Below are 26,359 nucleotides of genomic sequence, written 5' to 3'. Positions count from 1 at the left end.
TAGAAGCACATTGTCTTCAGCTGTGGTTCAGGAGAGCTATTGTTTAATTACTCTCAAATACTAGCATCTAATTTACCAACAGAGAAAGCGAGTGACCTTCTGATTCTTGTTTAAAATACTGCTGTCCCAGAAGAGACAGAATCAGTACTCCAACCTCTACCAATAAATATTTAGTATGAGATGGCAGATCAAGCAGGATAATTGGTACCCATCCTAAAATTCAGTTCCCTCCGCTTTACACACCATGTCTATAATATGTCCTATTGGAAAATACACTTCAGTTGCTTGTCAAAGGTTCTACAACAGCATTTCTCGAAGTTGCAGCTTCTACCACCAAAAACAGTGGGAAGTACTTGAATGGCACTACCTGGAAGTTCTTCTCCTATTCACATATCAAACTGACTTGAAGACGTTGCTTCATCATAACTACATCTGAGTCCTGGAACTCCTTACCCACCATGCAGCAACTGTTCCAGTGGATCAAGAAAGTGACTCATCGCCACCACCTTGAGGGCAGTTGGAAATGGGCAGTAAAAGCTGGCATTAGCAGCAGTTTCCATCCACCTCCAATAAATAAAAAATCTGAAAACAAACTAAAAGGTAGTGGTAACTGAGATTTGGGAGACTTCTGCAAGCAGCACTGCATGGACTGCTCAAAGATTTAGATTAGGCGTGAAATGCTCCGCTTCTAGATCATTCCAAGCAATTTTAGCTAATACAGACCAATCTTGCAGTTGCCTACACAAACTCTGCATTTGAGATGTGTTAGAGTTTATAGACTCAAAAAGGCATAATTTCAACTTCCCAATAGAGTATATTAGAAGATGTAGGCCGATGAAGTTGCCCAGATAGTGAATTTCCCAGAGGTGCAGGGAGTGATCAGTTGAATGAACCTGGAGCTTTTTTTTGTTGGGCTTTAAATGAAAACATTGTAGGAAAAACTTAGTGATAGCAAAATATTTTAATTAAAGACTTTGATGTTTAAAAGTATTCCAATGTATACATTTTACACAGGGCTTGTCTCCAGAGCTCTTGGACCAATGACCGTGGCTTTCTGTGCTAGCCAATATTAAATCCCTAATGTCTACAGGGATATGTCCTCAGAAAACATTGGCAGCTGTTTGCAGATGAAGCACTCCTTATGACAAAGACCTTAAAAATAAAACATGCACCCATATAAAACCCCTTCAAAACCCTATAAAGTAATGATAGTGTAACCTCTTGATGTCACTTCTCTTGGCTGATCACAAACATCATCAATTGTAATCTGGTAATTAGACTATTAAACTAAACAATAAAATTCTAAACTTAAGTCTTCCAAGGGAAACCTGGCCAGCTTTCAGTTGCAAGAGGATAGGCCAGGGAAGGTGTGACCACTGCTGCAAAAATGGAAAATGGGGAATAGCCCAAATTATGACTCCAACGATTGTTCTAATGCTGAACACCTGCTCAAGTATATTGTAGGGGCTGTACAACCCTGACATCAAATTATTATTGCTTCGCCTGCCAAAGGACTATATTTTAAAAAGTCATTTAGTCAGAAAATTTGAAGGTAGAGTTTTAGGTGCAAATTTATCATTTTTATTTCAATTTTAAAATTACTTTGGACCAATGAGCTTTGAAAATTGAACTTTACAAAGGTTTTTTCAAGAGATAATGAACTCTTTTAACACCTTTTAAATTGTGTGTGCCTGTAGTTCTATCGATATACATTTTAAGTTTTTATCAGAAAAGGGATTATTTTGAATTAAGTGTTGCCATCTTGCTGTAGTTAAGGAATATCACTGATAAATGTATTGCTAACCAAAGATATAATATTCTCTCTCTAGGCTTCTTATTGTAACAGAGCAGTTTCTGAAATGTCCAGATTTAGTGTCGGTTATGTGCACGAAATGGAACAATCAAGAATGGTAGGTGAAAAATGCAGTTCAGATTGCCATTGTTTCTTAAATCTTTGGTCTTAGCTATTCAACACATTGTTGTGTAAATATCATAGTCACTTAACTACATTGTTTTAAAAAAAGCATGGTCAAATCCTTGCAAGCTATTCTTGAAGTATCGTGGTTAGAGATATACCTCCGTGCCTTCGGGGAAACATGATACTTGAATAGGGCTGACCTTGGAATGTGTTATTTAATGTCTTTGTTCAAAGTGGGTTCAAACCACTGCAGAAACTGACATCTGGCACCAGATTAGCATGGAAATTCTTAGTTTTTGTTGTCATTTGCTGAATGCAGGAAGTTTTATCCCTTGAACAGTGGTCTGGGCTTTGTAACCAATGGTGAAATCATGGTTCTGCCAATTCACTTGGGGGTCTAAGGATCCTGTGATTTCTGTTGTGCTGACTTCTCCACTTCCAACACCAAAATCAGAATCAGGTTTATTATTACCACTGGCATGTGACGTGAAATTTGTTAACTTAGCAGCAGCAGTTCAATGCAATACATAATATAGAAGAAAAAAATAAAATAATAATAATCGATAAGTAAATCTTATTCAGTATACTTTATAAAGTATACGTATATTGAATAGATTAAAATTGTGAAAAAAACAAATAATATATTTATTTTTAAAAAGTGAGGTAGTGTCCAAGGGTTCAATGTCCATTTAGGAATCCGATGGCAGACGGGAAGAAGCTGTTCCTGAATTGCTGAGTGTGTGCCTTCAGGCTTCTGTACCTCCTACCTGATGGTGACAGTAAGAAAAGGGCATGCCCTGGGTGCTGGAGGTGCTTAATAATGGTCGCTGCCTTTCTGAGACACTGCTCCCTGAAGATGTCCTGGGTACTTTATAGGCTGTTACCCAAGATGGAGATGACTAAATTTACAGCCCTCTGCAGCTTCTTTCAGTCCTGCGCAGTAGCAACCCCCCACCCCCATGCCTAGCCATACAGTATATAGAGACTAGAGCAGTGGGCTAAGCACACATCCCTGAGGTGCACCAGTGTTGATTGTCAGCGAGGAGGAAATATTATCACCAATCCACACAGATTGTAGTCTTCCGGTTAGGAAGTCGAGGATCCAATTGAGAGGGAGGTACAGAGGCCCAGGTTCTACAACTTCTCAATCAGGATTGTGGGAATGATGGTATTAAATGCTGAGCTATAGTTGATGAACAGCATCCTGACATAGGTGTTTGTGTTGTCTAGGTGGTCTAGAGCTGTGTGGAAAGCCATTGAGATTGCATCTGCCATTGACCTATTGTGGCAATAAGCAAATTGCAGTGGGTCCAGGTCCTTGCTGAGGCAGGAGTTCAGTCTAGTCATGACCAGTCTCACAAAGCATTTCATCACTGTCGATGTGAGTGCTACCAGGCGATAGTCATTAAGGCAGCTCATGTTATTCTTCTTAGGCACTGGCATAATTGTTGCCTTGTTGAAGTAAATGGGAACTTCTGCCTGTAGCAGTGAGAGGTTGAAAATCATCATCGGGCAACAATTCTGTTAAAGAAATGGAAAATTTTCTCAATTACAGTAAAAGATAAATCATCATTTCATTTCATTTTCATTTTATTGTCGAAGTATGCATGTACAATACAACTCTGATATTCGACTTCTCCAGATAGCCATGAAATACGGAAAAACCATGGGAGGTGAAAGAAAGTATATGAACTCTTCCCCTTCCCTCATGAAAAAGAATAAGAAATAAAACTCGCAAACCCCCAAATCCCGCCCACATCCTACCTCACACAAAAAAAAATAGATCACCCACGTGGAAAACGGCAGCTGGAACATCAAAACCCCCAAACCCTCAACCCCTCCCTCACAACAAAACAGTGACAGTAACATCAAATCCCCAACCCCTCCCTCGCAAAAAAACAGCAACAATAACATCAAACCCCCAACTCTCTCCCTCGCAGAAAAGAACAGTGACAATAGCATCAAAGCCACCACCAAACCCCTCTCTCACACACACACAATACTAACAGATCACCCACACAGAAAACACCAACAGGAACATCAGACCCCAAATCCCAACTCCTCCCTCACATAAAAAGAAACATATTGCCCACCTGACAATTGGCAACAAGAAAGAAAACACCAAAAGCTGAAGGAGAGCAGTATAAAGTACAGTCCAATAATCACATAACTCTCAGAATTTTGAAAACATCCTTCTGTTGGCATCGAAGGGAGTGGCCACACGAACTCAGTCCTTCTGTGAAGAGCGACTGACATGCTGGAATCAAACGCCATCGACCCAGCGGCTACCGTGGGGAGCGACTGCTGACCTCCGCGTTCGCCTCAATGCTTCAGTCTTCCTTGACACTTCGAAATGGAGTCATCATGACACCACGCCCTGTCTCTGGTCTTCTCCATGAGGCATCTCCATGATTACAAAATTGCCCAACTACAATACATGGGATTGCAGAATCACAGCAGTAAGCAATACATGCATGGACATCCCAAGGTTGCTGTCAGTTTTATTATAGAATGGAAAAAATCATTGATGTAACCTTCATGGAGTATTGGGTAAAAGTTACTCCATCATCACTGCTACAAAATAATTATTAGTTATTAAAGCACTTTAGACTGAAGTATAATTTGCCAACGATTCAACAATCTGAATTACCAGGCATACTCCTGTGATCTTTGATGCTGATTCTGACTTTGTATTTGGTGGCTTGAGAAAGCCTAGAGTGAGCATGATGGCAGAGGTGGATACAAAATGTCTGTATGATATGGTAGCCTGTTCCACTAAATTCATGTGGCCTGTCATCTCTATCCCCTACTCCTTAATATATATTTTATTGACTTTTGAAATGATTTTTCTTAGTAAATTTTAGTACTGTAAATTTTTTTCACAAAGTAGTAACCCTGCTGCCTTTAATCTTTTGTTGCAGGATTCTCATTTTGGAACTAATATCCATGAAGCTGAGTGACAAGAATCAGAAGTCTCCAGCTGGCAGTGATGACCCGACTGTTCCTGACAGACTAATGCAATTTTTGGCAGCCTGCTTCATAGAGAAATGCATGGCAGTGTTGAAATATGCCTCTGATACTGATACAGAAGATGAGGTAGGGTGGAGAATTGCCCATTTCCTAGTGATGGCATTTACTATCATCAACTCAGACTGAAAAAGAAATGTTTAATTTCATAGTCCTATTAACATTGTGCATAGAATTTGTAAGTACTTACTCTTTCAGTACCAAGAATGAAGGTAAGGGAAATGTTTGTCTATCATTTATTTTTGTACATCTCAGCTGATCATTGTAGCTAATTGCCAAGTTACCAGTGTGAACAGCGGAGGCATACAAAATAATTAATGTGAATGAACATTTCCATTGTTTTTATCCCAGTTGTATGTTTATATTTGTTCTTAGATGTGTACAACAAGAGCAAAGCAATATTTGTTATACATCCTTAAAATTCCTGAGTGTTTTTAAGACAGTGACAGGGGTTGTATGCAAGCCAGATCAGGGAGGATAAAAGTTCCCTTTAACTAGTTAGATTTGCTTGTTAATTTATGGTTCAGCATTAGAAAATATCCAGTGTTTGCAAGTTTAATTTGTAGAGGTGGTTTTTTCAGTCATGAGCCTGGGTTTGATGATATAGTACAATAAATACAAGGGCACCATAATAAGATATTACAAATATATATTTTAAATAGCAAGACAGGCAGCTCCTGGTGATGCCAAAACAAATTACATTAGCAGCTGAAATTTAATATTATGGTTAAGATGTTTAGGTTTGATATTATCGGTAAAATATGCCATTAGTTAGATTTTTGTGCAAAGCAACTTATCTCTGCATTTTCAAGAAAAAATTATGTTTGAGTAAAATGAGTATTCTTTGACCCTAACATGTTAACAGTGTACTTATAAAATCATAACATCATTGAACAGAATCAATGCAGGTTTTTGATAGGAAAATAATATTTACAAATCAGATTTTTGAAGTGTGAGATAGATAAAGGGGAACCAAGAAGAGTCATGTTTATTATGGCATAGGAGACTATTCAGCCCATTAAGTCCATGTTAATTCTGGCCAGTAATCCACTCAGTCCCATTTTCCAACTCTTCTTTTAGGTCTAAGAGCTTTTATCCTCAAATGCAATCCAATTTCTTTTAGAAATCTTTGATTATCTTCACATCCACCATCCTCATAGGCAGTGATTTCCATATCATCACCATTTGCTGCATAAAAAGAAAAGTAATTTCCTTCTTTTATTCCGCTTTGTATGTTTTGACAAGGCTTTAAATCTTATTCATTAATGCTATATCAAATGTCAGTAACATTTTTGACGGGCTCTTGCTCTCTCTCGCCATAATAAGGGCAACAGAGGTGTCCTCGTTTCACAGTGAGAAGGAAGACATAACAAACAACTTGCTGATTTATGATGTTAAAAGTCCGCTGTCGCTTTTTCTGAACTCTGCGCCGAAAGAATCAGCCCCGGAAAGGCTCAGGTCCCTGGAAACACAGCCAGAACTAACCTGCTGCTCCCAATGTTCCATGTTCTCCCATGACACATCAGTCAGGGGTACCAACCTTGAATAAGCCCATCTCCAGAGCCACGAAAATCCGGCACCCTGAAGGTGCACTAGTCGTCCAGGTCGTGACCTTGGATTACCAAAAAGCGGCAGGTCGTGAGGTCCTGAGAGCGTAAAGAACCGAAGTTAGCATGTAACTCCAGATCAGGGTCTTCAAAAGAACCTTGAAAAGAAAAAAAAAGAGATATCAAAGATAGAAATAGAGCTGTTTCCGAAGATGCAAGCAAAGTAGTCAACGTTTAGCGCCATCTTGACTTTGCTCTGCCCTCAGAGAGCTTGTGCAGTATGTAACAGTTTTGGAATAATATAGTAGACTGAAGAGAGGATTGATCACTAACTAACGGTAAACAGAGTTGGAATGAATGGATCATTTTCAAGATAACAAGGATTACCATCTGTGTACATTTGGATCAGTGCTAGACCTCAGTAATGTATAAAATTGCAACCAACTTTGCTCAAAATCGGTGGGAAAGTAGGTTGTGAAGAAGAACTGCTGCGAAGGATAAAGGTGGGCTAAAATTTAGCAGATGGCATATAATGTGGGGAAATGTGAGTCTTTACCGAATATTGACAGATTGGATATCTATACACTTTTCAAGAATGCAAGAAAAATGAAGATGGTTTGCCAAGGTGGATATGAACTGGGGACTGAATAGACACAAAGACACAAATGAATGAATGGTCTTTATTTTTATTAATGTTATAGTGAGCAGCATATTAGCACAACTTGCAAAGGTGCAGTCTGACTGCTCTGGCAGCCGAGTTCAGTACCGCCGACGTGGATTTGCATGTTATCCCCTTGACCACAGGCTTCCTCTGGGTGCTCTGGTTTGTTTCTGCTACCCATAGTCGTGTGGTTTGGAAGCTTAGCAGGTCACAGTAAATTGTACAGATGACAAAAGTTGATTGGAATGTGAGGATTAGTGTCGGATTCATACAAGTGTATGCTAGATGGTTATCACAGTGAGTTCAAGAACTTGTTGCTGTGCTTCATAACTTGTTCAGTAACTTTTAGATACCCTTCTCTGGCCTATACTGAAATGTTGTCTTTGCAAAAGGACCCCTTTTTTATCTACCAGTGCAGATTCACTCTGTGGAGGGTAAGGTTAAATCAGGATCTTAAAATTTATCTGTCACATTTATTTGGTCTGATATGCAGCACTGAATTTCCTTTTCCCCTAAATTTGTAACTGACGGGTTCATTTCTTTGGCCTATGAAGAATTGGGAAGGTTTATACTGGTGAGCCCAGTAAGGAAATGAATAAATGCCTTCAGTGCTCACAGAAATAGTTTCCAGATATACCAGTACTACCTGTGGTTGTGAGAGGACTATTAATCTTGTTACTATCTTTGCAAATTATATAATAATGTGATTCCTCTATACATAGAAATTGTTTAAACCCACATGGATTATTTTTACTCCTTCCTGCCTGCACCACAATGTGTGGTTACTTCAGTCTCTTAAGAAACTGCAGTTGGTGTAGATTTTTAAAAAAAATTAAATCAATTTTATCCTAAATTATCAATGATTATTTCAGGAAAAAAAAACTTATTTCAGTTTGCTTTCTTTCTGAATTAGAAGGAAATGGATAGTCTTGTTATTAAGTTATGTTGATGAAAGTTAATGTACTTCAAAGTTTTATACTGTATATCCTCACATAACTAACACAAAAGTTTCTGCAGATGCTGGAATTCTTAACCAACTCACACAAAATGCTGGAGGAGCCCCAACAGGTCATGCAGCATCTATAGAGGGGACTAAACACTCCATGTTTTGGGCCAAGGCTCTTCATCAGGACTGGAAAAGAAGGGGGCAGAAGCCAGAATAAGAAGATGGGGGAGGAGGGAAGGAGTACAAGCTGACATGTAATAATTGAGAAGGTGGATGGTGATGATGTAAAAAGCTTGACAGGTAATAGATGGAAGAGATAACACTCAGAAGCAGGAAGAATTTAATAAGAGGGGACAGTGAACCATGGAATAATGAGAAGGAGGAGGAGTACCTCATGAGGGTGAGGGAGGAGATGGAGTGAGAGGGTAACCAGAATGGGGAATGGAAAAGGAGAGGAACATGGGGAAACCAAGTGGGTGGAGTAATTAGAGAAATTGATGTTTATGCCATCAGGTTGGAGGCTACCCCTATGGAATATGAGGTGGTGCTTCTCCAACCAAAGTTTGGTCTCATTGTGGCAGTCGAGGACAGACTTGTCAGTATGGAAATAGGAAGTTTAATTGAAATAATGGCCATCAGAAGATCTGGCCTTTTGTGGTGGACAGAGCAAAGGTGCTTGACGTAGTGGAGCCCAATCTGCTTTGGGTCTCACTGATGTAGAGGAATCCACTCCATGAGTACCAGATACAGTAGATGGCCCCAACAGTGAAGTGTTGCCTCCCTGGAAGGACAATTTGGTGCCCTGAATGGTGGTGAGGAAGGAGGTGTAGGAGCAGGTGCAGCAGTTGACATATCACAAGAGTAAGTGCCAAGAGAAATCAGTGAGGAGAGATGAGTGGACAAGTTAATAACATGGAGAATGATCCTTAAAGAAAGGGTTGGGAAGATGTGTCTAGTGGTAGGTTTCCATTGGAATGGTGGATATTATGGAGAATGATGTGCTCAATGTAGATGCTAGTGGGGTGATAAATAAAGACAAGGAAACACTATTGATGTTATGATAGCGGGTGAGGGCAAATGTGTGAGAAATAGAGGGAATGCTGCTGAGGGCAGCATAATGGTCGTGGAAGTGAACTCCATTTTTGAAAATCTGAGATTTCTAGAATGGGAAGCCTCATTCTCAGAACAGATGTGGCAGGGACGGGACAGCTGAGAAAAGGGCATAGCATTTTTTCAAGTGATAGGGTGGAAAGATAATATAGCCAATATAACTGAAAGTCAGTGATTTTGTAAAAGATGTCAGTCGATAGTCTGTCTCTGGAGATGGAGGCAGAAAGATCAAGAAGGGGAGAGAGGTGTCACAGAGGGAGCAAGTAAATTCAAGGACAGGGTGGAAGTTGGAGGCAAAATTGATGAAATTGATGAGCTCAGCAAGGGTGCAGGAAGCAGCTCAAATGCAGTCATTAATGTAGAAGAGAAAGAGTTGGGGAGTGTTACCAATCTAGGTTCCAACATGGACTGTTCCACTTAGCCAGCAAAAGGCATATTTGGGGCCTATGTGAGTGCCCATGGCTATACCATGGATTTGGAGAAGATGGGAGGAGCCAAAAAAGAAATTGTCGAGAGTGCAAACCTGTTCCATGAGATGAAACGGTGGTGGTGGAGGGGAACTGGTTAGGTCTGTTGTCCAGATAGAGGCAGCGAGTCTTTAGGCCTTCCTGATGGGGGGGTGGAAGTGTATAGGGACTGGATGTCCTAAATGAAAATAAGGAGATCAGGACCAGGGAATATGTTGACTGTTTATTCCCCTCTATAGATGCTGCCTGACCTGCTGAGTTCCTTTAGCACCTTGTGTATTTTGATCACAGAACTGGAAGTTTTGTGACAAAATAATTCTTGAGATTCAGAGATGGAATGAGTATGAAAGAAAGGAAGGTTAAAAGAGCCAAAGAAAATGGGGGGGGGGGGTGTGGGGGGAATCTAGAATGAATTTTTTGCGTCTGTATTTATTCAGGAGATTGATACAAAGTTATAGAAGTGAGACAAAGCAGCATCGACTTCATGGACCCTACACAAATTACAGAGAAGGAGGTGTTTGCTGTCCTGACACAAATCATGGTGGATAAATCCCCAGGGCCTGACAAGGTGTTCCCTCAGAACAGGTGCAGAAATTGCATGGCCCCTAGCAGAGATAGATCATCCTTAGCGACAGGAGAAGTACCAGAGGATTGGAGGATGGCCAGTGTTGTTCCGCTATTTAAGAAAGGTTCTAAAAGTAAACCAGGAAAGTATAGGTTAGTGAGTCTGATGTCAGTGGTGGTAAAGTTATTGGAATGTATTCTAAATATATAAGTATTTGGAGTGACGTGGACTGATTAAGGATAGTCAGCATGACTTTGTGCGTGGTAGGTCCTGTCTAACCAATCTTGTAGATTTTTTTCAAGGAAGTTACCAGGAGAGTTGATGAAGGCAGGGCAGTGGATGTTGTCTATGTGGACTTTAGCAAGGCATGCTCCCACATGGGAGATTGGTCAAGAAGGTTCAGTTGCTCGGCATTCAAGATGAAATAATAAATTGGATTGGACATTAGCTCTGTGGGAGAAGCCAGAGAGTGGTAGTAGATGTTGCCTCTGTGACTAGTGGGGTGCTGCAGCGATCAGTGCTGGGTCCGTTGTTGTTCGTCATCTATATCAACGCTCTGGATGATAATGTGGTTAATTGAATCAACAAATTTGCAGATGACACCAAGATTGTGGATGTAGTAGACAGCAAAGAAGACTACCATGGCTTGCAGCAGGACCTGGACCAACTAGAAAAATGGCAAGGTGTTGCACTTTGGTAATACCACCCAGGGTAGGCCTTGCACTGTGAGCGGCAGAGCACTGAGTAGTGTGTAGAGCAAAGGGATCCGGGAATACATCTCCATAATTCATTGAAAATGGCATCACAGGTAGATAGGGTAATAAAAAAAGCTCTTGTCACATTGGCCTTCATAAATCAAAATATTGAGTACAGGATATGGAATGTTATGTTGAAGTATAAGATGTTGTTGAGAGTAATTTGGAGTATTGACTGCAGTTTTAGTCACAAGAAAGAAGTAAATAAAGTTGAAAGAGCACAGAGAAAGTTTATAAGGATACTGCCTGGTGTGGAGGACCTGAGTTATATGGAAAGATTGAATAGATTAGGACTATTTCTTGAAACGTTGAAGATTGTGGGGAGATTTGACTGAGGTATACAAAATTATGAGGGGTATAGATAGGGTAAATGCAGGCAGTCTTTTTCCATGGAGGTTGGGTGGGACTACAACCAGAGGTCATGGGTTAAGGTTGAAACGTGAAAAGTTTAAGGGGATCATGAGGGGAAACTTCTTCACTTAGAGGGTTGTGAGAGTGTGGAATGACCTACCAGCACAAGTGGTGCACTTGAGCTCAATTTCAATGTTTAAAAGAAGTTTGGATAGGTACATGGATGGTAGAGGTGTGAAGGGTCATGGTCTCGATGCAGGTCAATGGGAATAGACAGTATAATGATTTGGTATGAACTAGGTGGGCCGAAGGGCCTGTTTCTATGCTGTATTTTTCTATGACTCTACTAATGGTGTTAGAATGGAGGTATGATTATGTGATAGAAGGGTTAACGATGTAGGTAAAAACAGATGATAAATGGAAAAGTAACAAATTAAAGTCTGGACTTTGAGGAAATATAAATGACAGTCATTATCTGATTGTTGAGTCTGGAAATTTTAACATGCCAAGTCAAATTAATTTTCTTAAACTTGTGTTGAATCTTATGGAAACAGTTTGTCTTTCTCTAAATCTCCAATCATGTCCTGTTTCCAGTGCTGATGGTGTCCTTAACCTGAAGTGTTGACTTGTTTTCTCTCCAATTTGATGCATTATTATCTAATTCCAGTGTTTTCTATTTCTAGTATTCATTGTATTTTGTCTTTGTATTTGCTAAACATGTCATAGAACATATATTTCACTATAAAATGATGCTTCTTAATCTGAATTTGGTTTTATTAACTTAGACTTCCTGTCAGTGGATAATTTCTGGCCTTTACAATCTGCCTTTTGATTTTCTTTTGTCATAGGAGGCTCTTGTTGTGATCAGGCTTCTTGACATCCTCTGTGAAGCAACCTCAAACCATGAAAATTTCAGCTTTTTGCAGAATTCACCTGGTCTGCTGGAGACTACTGTTAGTAAGTGCAAAAAAGAAAGCTACTTCCTATAAATTGATTTAAAAATGTATTTCAAGTTAAGAATCTTTTCAGGGTGGTTATGAGGCAATTACATTATAAGCTATGGATCATATCGGGCCAGATTTTGAAATAAAAAATAATAAATGATGTTCTGTGTATAGAAGAATAAATCATTCAGTATCTTTGCTTTCTGAATTTTTTTCCCTTCTTACGACCTTCATCACATTTATTATCGAAGTATGCATACCATATACAACCTTGGGATTCCTTTTCTTGCAGGCAGCTACATAAGAAAGAAACTCAATAGAATTCATGAAAAAACCCACACAACAAAGACCTGCAAATATCCAGTGTGTGAAAAAAGAGCAAGTCATGTAAACAATAAATAAGTAAACAAATAATACACAGAATGTGAACGACAAAGTCCCCAAAAGTGAGTTGACAGCTGTGCAGTCAGTTCAATGCACAGTCGAGTGAAGCTGGTCCAGGAGCCGATGGCTGCGGGCCAGTTAAACACGAGGAATTTAACCTCAAGGCTAAATATTTGTCTTAAGGAAATTGGGTTTATTTCTCAAATTGGTTTTAGACTGTTCAAATAAAGGAACGAGGCACTACTTAACTTGATACATAGTGGGACAAACAGATGAGATAAATCTGAATAATTGAAGAACAGTAGCTCCCATCTAATCAGTTGCAGCAGAATAGGAAAGAAAAAAAGAGAAATATCAAAGGCTAATATGTCTGAGTGTGTGTATGTATGTATATAAATAATTTTTTTAAATTATGGCAAGATTAGTAAACAAAACTGCCCAGATTACATGACACAAAATTAATGCAAAAAAAAAGAATCTGAGATGGAAGAGGTACTTAGTATACTTTGTAGAGAATTAAGACTACAAATGACAAAATATATTATTTAAATGACAAAAGTTTGTGGTGTTCCAAAATGGAGGTTAGCGGAGTCCTGGTGCACGGTTTGCAGAAGTGTGGTATACAGCAAGCTGTTATGAAAGGTAACAGCTTGTTATTAGTTACTATTAGGGGAACTAGATGTAAATGCAAAGAGATTTTACTTCAGTTAGATAAAGCATTGGTGAGGCAATATTCAGAGTACTGGTCTCTTTATTTAAGCAAGAATGACAATATGTTGGAAGCTATTCAGGGAAGGTTTACTAAACTAATATTTAGAATGCTTATGTTGTCTTCTGAAGAAAGATGTACAGATAAGGCTTGTATCTGCTGTGAGTCTATTAGAGTGAGAAGGGATTTGATTGACGATCCCAAGGAGAGTAGATAGTACATCACGATATGAATTAAGTAGATGTTCATGTTTAAGGAGTTGAGTGGCCTGGTCCTGCTCCTAATTTTTATATTTGTAAGAACTGAGTTCTATTAGTAAGTAAAGCTTGAGAGTTATTAACCACATCTTAAAAAGAAAGTTAGACTTAAGTGATTGAGGCATGAGATTCACAAATTTATAGTTGTAATAAATTATAAAAGAGTACAAGAGCAATGAAAAAGACTGCTAGTTAGGCTGGTTGGGTAGGGATATAGGTGATACCATGTTTAAAAATGTTGTGATTCTTTTAAATAGCCTTGATATTAATATATATTTTTCTTGAACGTAATTTCCTGTTTCAGAACTTTTGTATGAAACCCACCTTGCAGGAAAGCAAAGCAGAAATATTTTTACTGCATCCCAGTCATTATCACTTGCCAGTCAAGCCACTCATCCAGCTGTTGGATTTAAAGCTCATCTCATTCACCTGATTGGAAATCTTTGCTACAACAAGAAGGAAAACCAAGAAAAGGTGAGAACTTTTAATTTGAGCATTTAACTTATTGAAAAAAGGCTATCTATTCAACTACACTAGAGGCAGCGACTTCAAATCTGAGAAGCTTTGCATGAAATTTACAAGTAGGATAATCTCAATCATAATGAAATAATGTATACAGTATTACTTAAAATATTTAAGTTTGCTGAAGGTGAACCCTTAAACCCTTTAAATCCTTTGAAATCGGAATGTTAATTCTGAGAACTTCTTGATAAACTGTTGCTTTCCATCATGAAATAAAATTTCTTTTCAAGTTGGTGATTGAATAGTTCATTATAGTTTTGATGTAGATGTTCACAGTTATTGAAGCTCTAATTGGCTTCTTTGCAAATAAGAATAAAGATCAAAAAACTCTACCTTTTTGTACACTCAGTTAAAGAATAAAGTTGTGGATGTAGATAACCTGTAATATCTTGAAAATATGTAATGCAAGCATTACCGGAAGGGAAAATAATCATCCCATAATAAATTCAAATATGTATAGTCTTGTCCATTCAATATTGTCATCAAGTTTGAAAGTTTGAATCACTGACTCAATTACAGATAAATCCTCCTTTAGATTTGGGCTTTTGTATTAAACAAATACACATGTGATTGAGAACTATGGCCTAAAGGCTGTAGGAGTAGTCAAAATTGTGTTTCCAATTTACTTACAGAAGAATGGTGTATTGTAATCTCTTCTTCCATTAATTTCTGTAAACTCACTGCAATTAACATGGAGAGTATAATACAACAGAAATTAAACTGGACTCTTTTCAATCCATTATTTCACACCTTGGGTGAAATTGTAACCTTGATCATTCTTTCATGGGTTATTTTAAAGTTATTGCATTTTAATGCCCAAAAGATTAGTCAAAGAGAATTTTGAGAAACATTTTAAATGAAGAAGACTGGAAACGGGTTTATGGAATAAATTCTAGTGTTTGGGAGTTATGGATATTTAACAGTGTCATTGGGAAAATCAGACAGCAGTGTTGTAAAATGCCAAGATTATAATACATACAAAGCATCTGAGGTAGGAAACACCAAAGCTTGACTTGGAATTGAATAACAACACACACAAAATGCTGATGGAACACAGCAGGCCAGGCAGCATCTATAGGGAGAAGCGCTGTCGACGTTTCGGGTCGAGACACTTCGCCAGGACTAACCGAAAGGAATTAACCGAAAGGAACCGTAAGAGATTTGAAAGTAGTGGGGGGAGGGGGAAATGCGAAATGATAGGAGAAGACCGGAGGGGGTGGGATGAAGCTAAGAGCTGGAAAGATGATTGGCGAAAGTGATACAGAACTGGAGAAGGGAAAGGATCATGGGACGGGAGGCCTCAGGAGAAAGAAGGGGTGGGGGAACACCAGAGGGAGATGGAGAACAGGCAAACAACTAAATATGTCAGGGATGGGGTAAGAAGGGGAGGAGGGGCATTAAAGGAAGTTAGAGAAGTCAGTGTTCATGCCATCAGGTTGGAGGCTACCCAGCCGGTATATAAGGTGTTGTTTCTCTAACCTGAGTTTGGATTCATTTTGATAATAGAGGAGGCCATGGATAGACATATCAGAATGGGAATGGGACGTGGAATTAAAATGTGTGGCCACTGGGAGATCCTGCTTTTTCTGGCGGACCGAGCATAGGTGTTCAGCGAAACGGTCTCCCAGTCTGCGTCGGGTCTCACCAATATATAAAAGGCCACACCGGGAGCACCGGATACAGTATACCACACCAGCCGACTCACAGGTGAAGTGTCGCCTCACCTGGAAGGACTGTCTGGGGCCCTGAATGGTGGTGAGGGAGGAAGTGTAAGAGCAGGTGTAGCACTTGTTCCATTTACAAGGATAAGTGCCATCAACTCTACTCACAAACAAAGGAGATGTCTTTCTTTTTTTAAACAAAGGGGCTTCCCTTAGTCCACCATCAACTCTGCTCTCAAACGCATCTCTACCATTTCCCGCACATCTGCCCTCACCCCATCCACCCGCCACCCCACTCGGGATAGGGTTCCCCTTGTCCTTACCTACCACCCCACCAGCCTCCAGGTCCAATGTATAATTCTCTGTAACTTCCGCCACCTCCAACGGGATCCCACTACCAAGCACATTTTTCCCTCCCCCCCTTTCTGCTTTTCGCAGGGATCGCACCCTACGCGACTCCCTTGTCCACTCGTCCCCCCCATCCCTTCCCACCGATCTCCCTCCTGGCACTTATCCTTGTAAGTGGAACAAGTGCTACACCTGCCCTTACACTTCCTCCCTCACCACCATTCAGGGCCCCAGATTGTCAAAATGAATCCAAACTCAGGTTGGAGAAACAACACCTTATATACCGGCTGGGTAGCCTCCAACCTGATGGCATGAACACTGACTTCTCTAACTTCCGTTAATGCCCCTCCTCCCCTTCTTACCCCATCCCTGACATATTTAGTTGTTTGCCTGTTCTCCATCTCCCTCTGGTGTTCCCCCCCCCCCTCCTTTCTTTCTCCTGAGGCCTCCCGTCCCATGATCCTTTCCCTTCTCCAGCTCTGTATCACTTTCACCAATCACCTTTCCAGCTCTTAGCTTCATTCCACCCCCTCCGGTCTTCTCGTATCATTTTGCATTTCCCCCTCCCCCCACTACTTTCAAATCTCTTACTATCTCTCCTTTCGGTTAGTCCTGACGAAGGGTCTCGACCCGAAACGTCGACAGTGCTTCTCCCTATAGATGCTGCCTGGCCTGCTGTGTTCCACCAGCATTTTGTGTGTGTTGTTTGAATTTCCAGCATCTGCAGATTTCCTCGTGTTTGCTCTTGGATTTGAATGGTTCTTTGTTATTTGGGTGCTTGGAATACAGAGGTCATTTTAGTTTGATTCTTGTCGCCAAAATGTTACATTTCCACAAAGGTAGCAATGGAGTAGTATGATTAAACATTTTTACAGAATTATGCTAGTAACAGTACATGCTGAGCAGCTTACAGTGTGGGAGCTACAAACCAGGTCTGCCAAGACGAAAGACATGCGCACTCAAAAGCCTGCGTCCAAAAGAGAGTCCTCCACACATGATGTCCAGTCGATTCACTGCGTGAGCGATTGGCCACATGCTCGCATTCAATCTGATATGGTTCATCAAGGATAAAAAATTTAAATTCAAGGCATTGCAAGACAAGGAGCGAAAGTAGATTAACAAGCAAAGGACTGATGATGAAAATATTAATGGCTTGGGATGAACCTAAGTTTGCAGATCACTGAATTGTTCAGTAGTTACAGGTATGTCTTTTTACTAAGTCCTCTGTTCTATATGTGCTTTTCTGCGAACTTTTTATGTCAGTAGGTCTTTCTCAGATGGGTAAATATTTTCATTTCATTCCCGCATTAGGCACTCATTCTAGTATGCTGTGTTCTAATTTCTTGTAATTAGTCAATTATAAAAGATTTTTATTGGGAATGCGGCATGCACAAGAAATACTTTGCTTCAGGCGTGCAACTGCAATTTATGGTTATGGTCCTTTTTGATTCCAGTCCATTGGAGGTAATTAGAACAATAGAAAGGTTGGTTAAAAGATTCATAAACTAGGAAAATAGAGTTTCAGAAAATAAAGTAAATATCTGCCTGCAGTAGAGGAGATCTCCATGTAGAGGTGGGGTGATACATAATCATTTTCAGGTATTTTAAACATTCCCAGTTAGGTCGAGCAATTGATATTGATTATATAACTGGTACAAATACTTTTAGAACAACCTTTTGCCATAATATTATTTCTTCAAACATGCTTTTTTGCAAGTTTGGAAAACACAACATTAGGAAGAGAGTTCCTTAAGTTTCTAATAAATTACTGACAAGATAATCAATGGGGACGGGACAGGTTCCAGAGGATTGGAGGGTTGCAGATGTTGTTCCCTTATTCAAGAAAGGGAGTAGAGATAGCCCAGGAAATTATAGTCCAGTGAGTCTTACTTCAGTGGTTGGTAAGTTGATGGAAAAGATCCTGAGAGGCAGGATCTATGAACATTTGGAGAGGAATAATATGATTAGGAATAGTCAGCATGGCTTTATTAAAGGCAGGTCGTACCTTATGAGCCTGATTGAATTTTTTGAGGATGTGACTAAATACATTGATGAAGGTAGAGCAGTAGATGTAGTGTATATGGAATTTCAGCAAGGCATTTGATAAGGTACCCATGAAAGGCTTATCGAGAAAGTAAAGTGGCATGGAATCCAAGGGGACCTTGCTTTGTGGATCCAGAAATGGCTTGCCCACAGAAGGCAAAGAGTGGTTGTAGATGGGTCATATTTTGTATGGAGCCTAGTGGTGTGCCTCAGGGATCTGTTCTGGGACTCGTTCTGGGATCCCTTCTCTTTGTGATTTTTATAAATGACCTGGATGAAGAAGTGGAGGGATGGGTTAGTAAATTTGCTGATGACATGAAAGTTAGGGGTGTTGTGGTTAGTGTGGAGGGCTGTCAGAGGTTACAGCAGGACATCGATAGGATGCAGAACTGCGCTGAACAGTGGCAGATGTTCAACCCAGATAAGTGTGAAGTGGTTCTTTTTGGTAGGTCAAATATGATGGCAGAATATAGTATTAATGGCAAGACTCTTGACAATGTGGAGGATCAGAGGGATCTTGGGGTCAAAATCCATAGGACACTCAAAGCTGCTACACAGGTTGACTCTGTGGTTAAACAGGCATACAGTGCATTGGCCTTCATCAACCGTGGGATTGAGTTTATGAGTTGAGAGGTAATGTTACAGCTTTATAGGACCCTAGTCAGACTTCACTTGGAGTACTGTGCTCAATTCTGGTCACCTCACTATAGAAAGGATGTGGAAACTATAGAAAGGGTGCAGAGGAGATTTACAAGGTTGTTGCCTGGATTGGGGAGCATGCCTTATGAGAATATGTTGAGTGAAGTCGGCCTCATTTCCTTCGAGCGACAGAGGATGAGGGCTGACCTGATAAAGGTGTATAAGATGATGAGAGGCATTGACTGTGTGGATAGTCAAAGGCTCTTTCCCAGGGCTGAAATGGCTAACACAAGAGGGCATAGTTTTAAGGTGCTTGGAAGTAGGTACAGAGGAGATAACGGGGTAAGTTTTTTGCACAAAAAGTGGTGAGTGCGTGGAATGGGCTGCCGGTGACAGTGGTGGAGGCAGAACTGAAAGGGTCCATTAAGAGACTCCTGGATAGGTACATGGAGCTTAGAAAAACAGAGGGCTATGGGTAACCCTAGGTACTTTCTAAAGAATTACATGTTCAGCACAGCACTGTGGGCCGAAGGGCTGTAGGTATTGTGCTGTAGGTTTTCTGTGTTTCTAAGATAGAATGTGATCCATTTGTAACTCTGTAATAACTATAATTGGAATGAGGTTTCAATTGAATTTTTGAATTGAGAAATAAAGCTGTTATGTATGGAAATGAAATGGGAGAAAAAACTGCAGGGTTGGGAAGCCTGAAATAAAAACAGAAAATTCTAGAAATTCTCAGCAAGTCAAGTAGTAACTGAAGAAGAGAAAACAGAGGTAACATTTCATAAAAACATATGAACAAGAAAGCAGAAATATCTATACAATTCCATATGCATGCTGCATAATTCAAATAGATCATGGCAGATTTATTACTTTAACAGTACTTTACTTCACTAGCATTCATTTCTTTTGATGCCTAACATCTAATAATCTATCACTTTCTACCCTGACTATATTCCATACTGACTGAAGCTCCATTATCCTTCTGAGAAGAGAATTCCAAAAAATTACTACCTGCTGGGTGAAGTAGCTTCCTTCTTATTACAGTCCTCATAGGATGACATTATTTTTGAGATTTTTGCTCCTTATCTTAATTGCCTTAGCTGGGGGCTGCATCATCCCCGTTTTTAACCTGTTGAACCTTTTGAGAATTTTGTTTATTTTAATGAGTAGTCACCTTTCAGTATTTTGAACTCAAGAGAATACGACCTTTCAAATTAGAGCATGAAATTTGTCATGTTATTTTTGAACTAGTGAGCAGATCTCAACATGTATAATATTTTGAAGCAAACTAGAGAGTTTTCTGCAAACCAGAAAATTAATTTCTACATATCAATCATGAAGCCTGTTAGCATGTAGAGATTATTAGTCAAGTTTATTGTCACCTAAGCTAAGTTTATTGTCATCTGACAGTGCATTTATACAACCAAATGAAACAAAGTTCCTCTGACCTTTAATGTGTTTTATCAAACAGAAATGTCTTTCTTTGCCTGTAAGTTTTACAGGGCTGGCTGATGTTTTTATCCCATTAATTTTATTACCTTCAACAGGTGTGTTGCATATGATTATGTTTTGTGTAACTAAATTTAAAATTACAAGTTTCTTCTCACTGTACTGCTTAGATAATTCATATCAAGACCCTGGAGATAAATGGAACTTTATGCATATATGAAACAGGATAATAACTGATATCAAACATACGAAAGAATGAATCAATCTGGTTTCTAATTAACAGCCACAGATTAACAATTTGAATCTGAACAAAGTGGGTGCTGCAGAAGAGAATAAGCAGGTAGAATAGAGCTGGATTGAGATTGAGGTTCAGGTGGGAACATTAAATTTGCGGAGACCAATTTGAAAAGAAATATTAAAAAAGAAAAGAGGATGGTGTACAACTCTGGTATTGGGAATCTGCTGATGTTTGAAATCTGAGACATGAGGATAGGAGCTGTGATGTAGACCTAATAGAGGTTATATAGATTAAAGAAAATACTCAGAGCAATAGAGAGAAAAAACAACTTGATTTTGATCTCAAACAAGAGAAAATCTGCGGATACTGGAAATCCGAGCAACACACACGAAATGCTGGAGGAGCTCAGCAGGCCGAGCAGCATCTAGGAAAAGAGTACCGTCTGCGTTTCAGACCAAAACCCTTCGGCAGGACTTTGATTTTGAGTTAGATTTTCATCTAATTCTTTCAAAGTGTTTCACAAACAAAATTGTGTAGTAATTTGTATGTAGACAGCATGAGCTCTACAAGGAACAACGTCTGTCCAAGATGTTTTGTTGCTTATGCTTCAGGGATGCTTGTTCATTTAGGCAAAAAGTCACATGAGATATTTCATGAATAGACTGACAGTGCATCAGCATAACACCTTGGAGGTAATAGCTTTCAGCTGACGACACTGAAGTGAAGTATCCACCTAGGTTATGTGTTCAGCACTCTGTGCTTCCATTAAGCCAAGTTCACATTTAGAAAAAAATTAAACAGTAAACAAGGATCCTGTGAATGAAAAGGCAGTTACTCCACATGCATTTTTAAAACTGAATCATTAATTGTTGAAAATGATAAAGAAACAGTAGCTGAGAAAATAAATGAGTATGAAGAAGAAGTACAGATGTTGTTGTTTAGAACAAACGAAAATATTTAAGGAGAAATTCACCAGGAAATGAGAAGTAAATGAAGGTGGGCTCAACAATTCTATGAGGGTAACAGTTGACTCATTTTTCAAAGAGTTCAAAATATAGAAGTCCAGAAAGGTGCTATGAGATACTGAGAATTTGCAATCCCAGGCTGGTCGGAGGCTGAAAGTCTAGCCTTGGTTGTCTGACCGAGCTGTGGTCAAAGGTGGGCTGGAGGGTAATCAGGTGGGTGTTGACAGTTGACTGAAAGATGACAGAATAGTGGGAACAAAATGGGTGGTATTGGATTGGAAGATGTGAAGTCAGTCTTCTCATGCAACAAAGTTTTCAGCTGACTTGCACAGTATCATTCACCATTCCTTCTTCTTTTTCATCCATTTTTTTAGTAGCCTAATAGTTATCAGTTGGTAAATGATAAGTTAATTTTATATGCTCTACTTAATTTTCAAGATTTTGATTTCAAATCCTATCAGCACAAAAACTCTGAATTTGAAATAGTAGATTTCTGAATTCAACTTAACAAACTGTACAGTTCTAAGTCAGATACTCCAGCGTACATTTGACTTCTGTGAAAAGCCTTTGAACTTTAGACAATTAATTGAGACCATTCATTTGGTTTGCTGGTTCTCTTTGTTCTACTGCATTAAAAAAAATCCCACAATTCAAATTCTTAAGTTTACAAAGGATTAGCTCATGAGAAGCAACTCAGGGCTTTTAGAAAATTAAAAAATGATGGTGTTTTTGAACACAATTAACTGCTTAACATCAGACATCTGATTTAGATTATATAAGGAATAAGTTATTCATTTGTAACAGGCAAATTGGTCTCTCTGAGTAACAAGGGAAAACTTTCAAATTTTCCTAAAGAATTGGGTTGTTTGGTGAAAATGCATGCCTTCACTCTTCTGCATTGCAGTAAAACAGCTCTGATCTATTGATGTAACATACTCATTATGCAATAGGTGAAGTCTTCATAGATATTTCTTATTCTATGCTATTATTGGTCTGCATTCTGAATGTAAACTGATATTCCTGGGAATCACAGAATAATTATGTGGTTATTATGTTCTAATACACATGGAACCACGAGAATGAAATGTAGTGAAACAGTAAAACTGCACGCAACAGTCACTTTGTTAGGTACAGGAGTGGAACCATGTGTGGTCTTCTGCTGTTGTAGCTCATCCACTTTGAGGTTCAGAGATGCTCTTCTGCACACCACTGTTGTACTGCGTAGTTACGTGAGTTTCTGTCGCCTTGCTGTCAGCTTGAACCAGATTGGCCATTCTCCTCTGACCTCTCTCATTAACACTCAATGTTCTGCGTGAAAGTCCCAGGAGATCTGCAGTTTCTGAGGTACTCAAAACACCCTGTCTGGCACCAACTATCATTCCACGGTCAAAGCCATTTAGATCACATTTCTTCCCCCAATTCTAATGTTTGGTATAAACAACAACTGAATCTCTTGACCATTTCTGCATGTTTTTATGTATTGAGTTGTTGCTACGTGATTGGCTGATTAGATATTTGCATTAACAAGCAGGTGTACAGGCATACCTAATAATGTGGCCACTGACTGTAAATTGCAACTTCATTTAACCATCAGGTTTTCTCTATCATATTACAAAAAGTTGTTCACAGTTTTTGCTAGAGTAAGTTACTGTTAACAGTTGTCTCGTTTGTTGTAACTCATGAAGGATAGAAAGTGATCTCAATGAAACATTTTTGAGCTTAATAAAACTGTTTCCCCTAACCCAATTCTGAAAGCTTATTATGCTCATCCCATCAGATAGCTTGCAGAATATTGTCCCTTATAGTAAAAATAATTACTTTGTAAAAACCTCGGATGAAACACATTCAAAGTGCTGGAGGAACTCAGCAAGTCAGGCCATATCTATGGAGAGGAATAAATAATTGAAGTTGCAGGACTGGAAAGGAAGAGGGGAAGAAGCTGATAAAAAGGTGGAGAGGAGAAGGAGTACAAGCTGGCAGATGACAGGTGAAACAAGGGGAGGGGACAAGTAAGAAGCAGAGGTGATAGGTGGAAGAAGCAAAGAGTTGAAAAAGAAATCTGATAGGAAGGAGGAGGAAGTGATGGGCAAGTGAGGATAAGAGAAGGGGTAAGAGGGGAGCCATGCTGCCTGACCTGCTGATTTCCTCTAACATTTTGTTTGTAGCTCTGCATTTCCAGCACTTGCAGAAATTCTTGTGTTTTTTGATATTTGAAATGAGCGTTCACTGCATGCTAATTTTTGCACCTTTTCTTGAAAACATTATCTCTTGAGTCAAGGACTGAGCCTCACTGTTGGCTACCTTCCATTTTATTGCCTAAATGGTAATTATTCATTTGGCAATTTTGACAAGGAGTGAAAGGATTAGCAGTCAGATGGGCTGTTTCCACCACAGCAATGCTGCTCGGTTTTAGTTTCCTTTTCAGCATGGGTACCCAGGACATTCCTGAAACTCTATAATGTTTGAGAAAAAAAAGGATTCTATGCACTGAACATTTGTATCCGCTCTTTAGTTGAATGGTTGATTGATTTAAGAAATGGCATATGCCGTCACAGTGAAATGTGAATACGTTTAACTCTCATTAGAGTATGTTATAACCTTTAAATTTGAATTAATAGAAATATGATAAGCACTGGGATGGGCCCAGCCCTGTTGCTTCATTGACATTTAAGTGGTGCACACTTGTAACATAATGCACATCATATCATTATAGGGGAAATAATATATTACAATGATGACTGATAAGTACTTGCGTCACAGGGTATACTTATGTTTTGGTTGCTTGATAATTTGGTAATTTTGTATATTTTACAGTGCTCTAGTTTTTATAGCAATTAACTGAAATTATTTCAGGAAGCTACAGGCTAATTATTTTAAAGAGTATGAGCTTCATTTTCCTGGTTTTGAGTTTTGATCTGAATTCCTCTGTTTTAGCTACAGTTTTATTCCCATGTATTTGCTGTTCAAAATGTCATAAGGAGATGATATGTTTTGCAGAATGCAGACGGAGTGTGGTTGTCTTGATCGAAAAGCAAGGATCTGAGAAATAGCAATTTAAGCTCTTTGGTCAATATGGCTGAGGTGTAAATACTGGCCCAGCTTGCTTTCAAATGATACTAAGGAAACCTTTATTTCATCTGATAGGGCAATTGTCTTGCCCAAATAACTATACCTCTAAAGGTGCGGCACTGCAACTCCTGTTTATGAAGTTAAGATCAAGTATAACTATCATTCAACCATACACATGAATACAGCCAAATGAAACAGTTTTCCTCAGGGCCAAGGTGCAAAGCAGTACCAACAATCACACACAGCACACAGTGCTTATAATTACGTTAGCAGAAAAATAAGTGTAGTGCAAGTAACACGTACAACATGCTAGAGGAACTCAGCAGGTCGGGCAGCATCCGTGGAAACGAGCAGTCAACGTTTCGGGCCGAGACCCTTCATCAGGACTGAAGAGGGAGGGGACAGGGGCCCTATAAAGAAGGTGTGGGGAGGGTGGGAAGGAGAAGGCTGCTAGGGCCTCTTATTGGTTTTTCACTTGGCGCCTAGCAGCCTTCTCCTTCCCACCCTCCCCACACCTTCTTTATAGGGCCCCTGTCCCCTCCCTCTTCAGTCCTGATGAAGGGTCTCGGCCCGAAACGTTGACTGCTCGTTTCCACGGATGCTGCCCGACCTGCTGAGTTCCTCCAACGTGTTGTACGCGTTGCTTTGACCACAGCATCTGCAGTATACTTTGTGTTTAATATAGTTCAAGTCCCTGATTGGCATGGCCTGCAAATTGATAGTGCATGGAAATTTAGTGATAGGCTTTCACAGCCCTCTGATTTTCATTCTTTCACGACTGTTGTTGATTAGGACATAACAAGAGAGGAGAAACTGGCTAATGCCAAGTGATTGCCAAACAGTTTGTTAAACATGCCTGAACTGTGTCGTTCCAAGTCCAAAGCGGTATTGAAACTGCTGACAGAAAGTGAGACAATGAATTTATGAATTAAAAGACAGATAGCACCTGATCTAATTAGGCATGATTGCTATTGAGAATGAGCATGATAAACTAGTGTGTCAGTTTCTCACAAACAAATTTTCATCTGTGTTTCTGATGGGTATCATATTCCAAACTAAGGAGGATACAGGTAAAATGATGGCAAATGTCAAAGGGTTTAAAAATGGAATTTCATTTGTGGAGGCCAAACAAATGTTGGCAATGGGGAACAAAAATCAGAGTTGATATTTTTTCACCTAAGGAGCTAAAGTATTCAGCGTGAGGTCTAATTGGACTTGTGATGGCAAGCAAGCAGGCAGTAGGTTCCAAATACCATCTCTTTGGAATTGTTTTCTGGTGTTTCGCCAGTCTCTTGAATCAACTCTTACAGGACACCATGACTTTTGTTAGGGTCAAGTAGGGTAGGATTTCAAAAATAAGTTGTCAGACTCAGTCAGGGTTTAATTGACTGTAGTCAGGTCAGGTTGAATGGGTTATAATTTGATACCCATGCAGACGTCTACAGAATCAGTTTAATCTAGAGATTTGCCACAAATTCAAATTTTTTGGCTGAATTATTTTGCAGTAGCTTTGAATATATTTAGATCTGTTCCATGACAGAGCAAAAAGTGGGTATAAGTCATAAATATGAAAGTTAGTATCAAAATCAAGTAAGAAAATTATTGTTGTGCTCTTAACGTAACTCCAAGATTCAGGAAATACGAACGTTTTAAATTTTTTCTGATTTTAATGTAAATATTAAAAGAAATTTATTCCCTGGTGCTTTGTCTATATGATACAAAATATAATTATTTAGACACTCATTTTGATGTCTGTGCGTCGCATTCAACATTATGTATAG

At 39.4% G+C, this 26,359-nt stretch overlaps 1 protein-coding gene across 2 annotated transcripts in view; it reads left to right on the top strand.

Moving 5' to 3' along the window:
* Nucleotides 1–26,359, top strand: part of atxn10 (ataxin 10) — a 195,290-nt gene that overhangs the window by 44,480 nt on the left and 124,451 nt on the right. For both annotated transcript variants that reach the window (XM_073059230.1, XM_073059231.1), the window contains exons 6-9: nt 1,830–1,910; nt 4,840–5,014; nt 12,196–12,304; nt 13,946–14,115. In XM_073059230.1, the coding sequence (XP_072915331.1) occupies nt 1,830–1,910; nt 4,840–5,014; nt 12,196–12,304; nt 13,946–14,115 (535 nt within the window). The remainder of the gene's footprint in view (nt 1–1,829; nt 1,911–4,839; nt 5,015–12,195; nt 12,305–13,945; nt 14,116–26,359) is intronic.

Source organism: Hemitrygon akajei, chromosome 10 (assembly GCF_048418815.1).
Source record: "Hemitrygon akajei chromosome 10, sHemAka1.3, whole genome shotgun sequence".
Classification (NCBI taxonomy): domain Eukaryota; kingdom Metazoa; phylum Chordata; class Chondrichthyes; order Myliobatiformes; family Dasyatidae; genus Hemitrygon; species Hemitrygon akajei.
The sequence above is the reverse complement of the archived record's forward strand: the minus strand, read 5'-3'. Positions and strand labels throughout refer to the sequence as shown.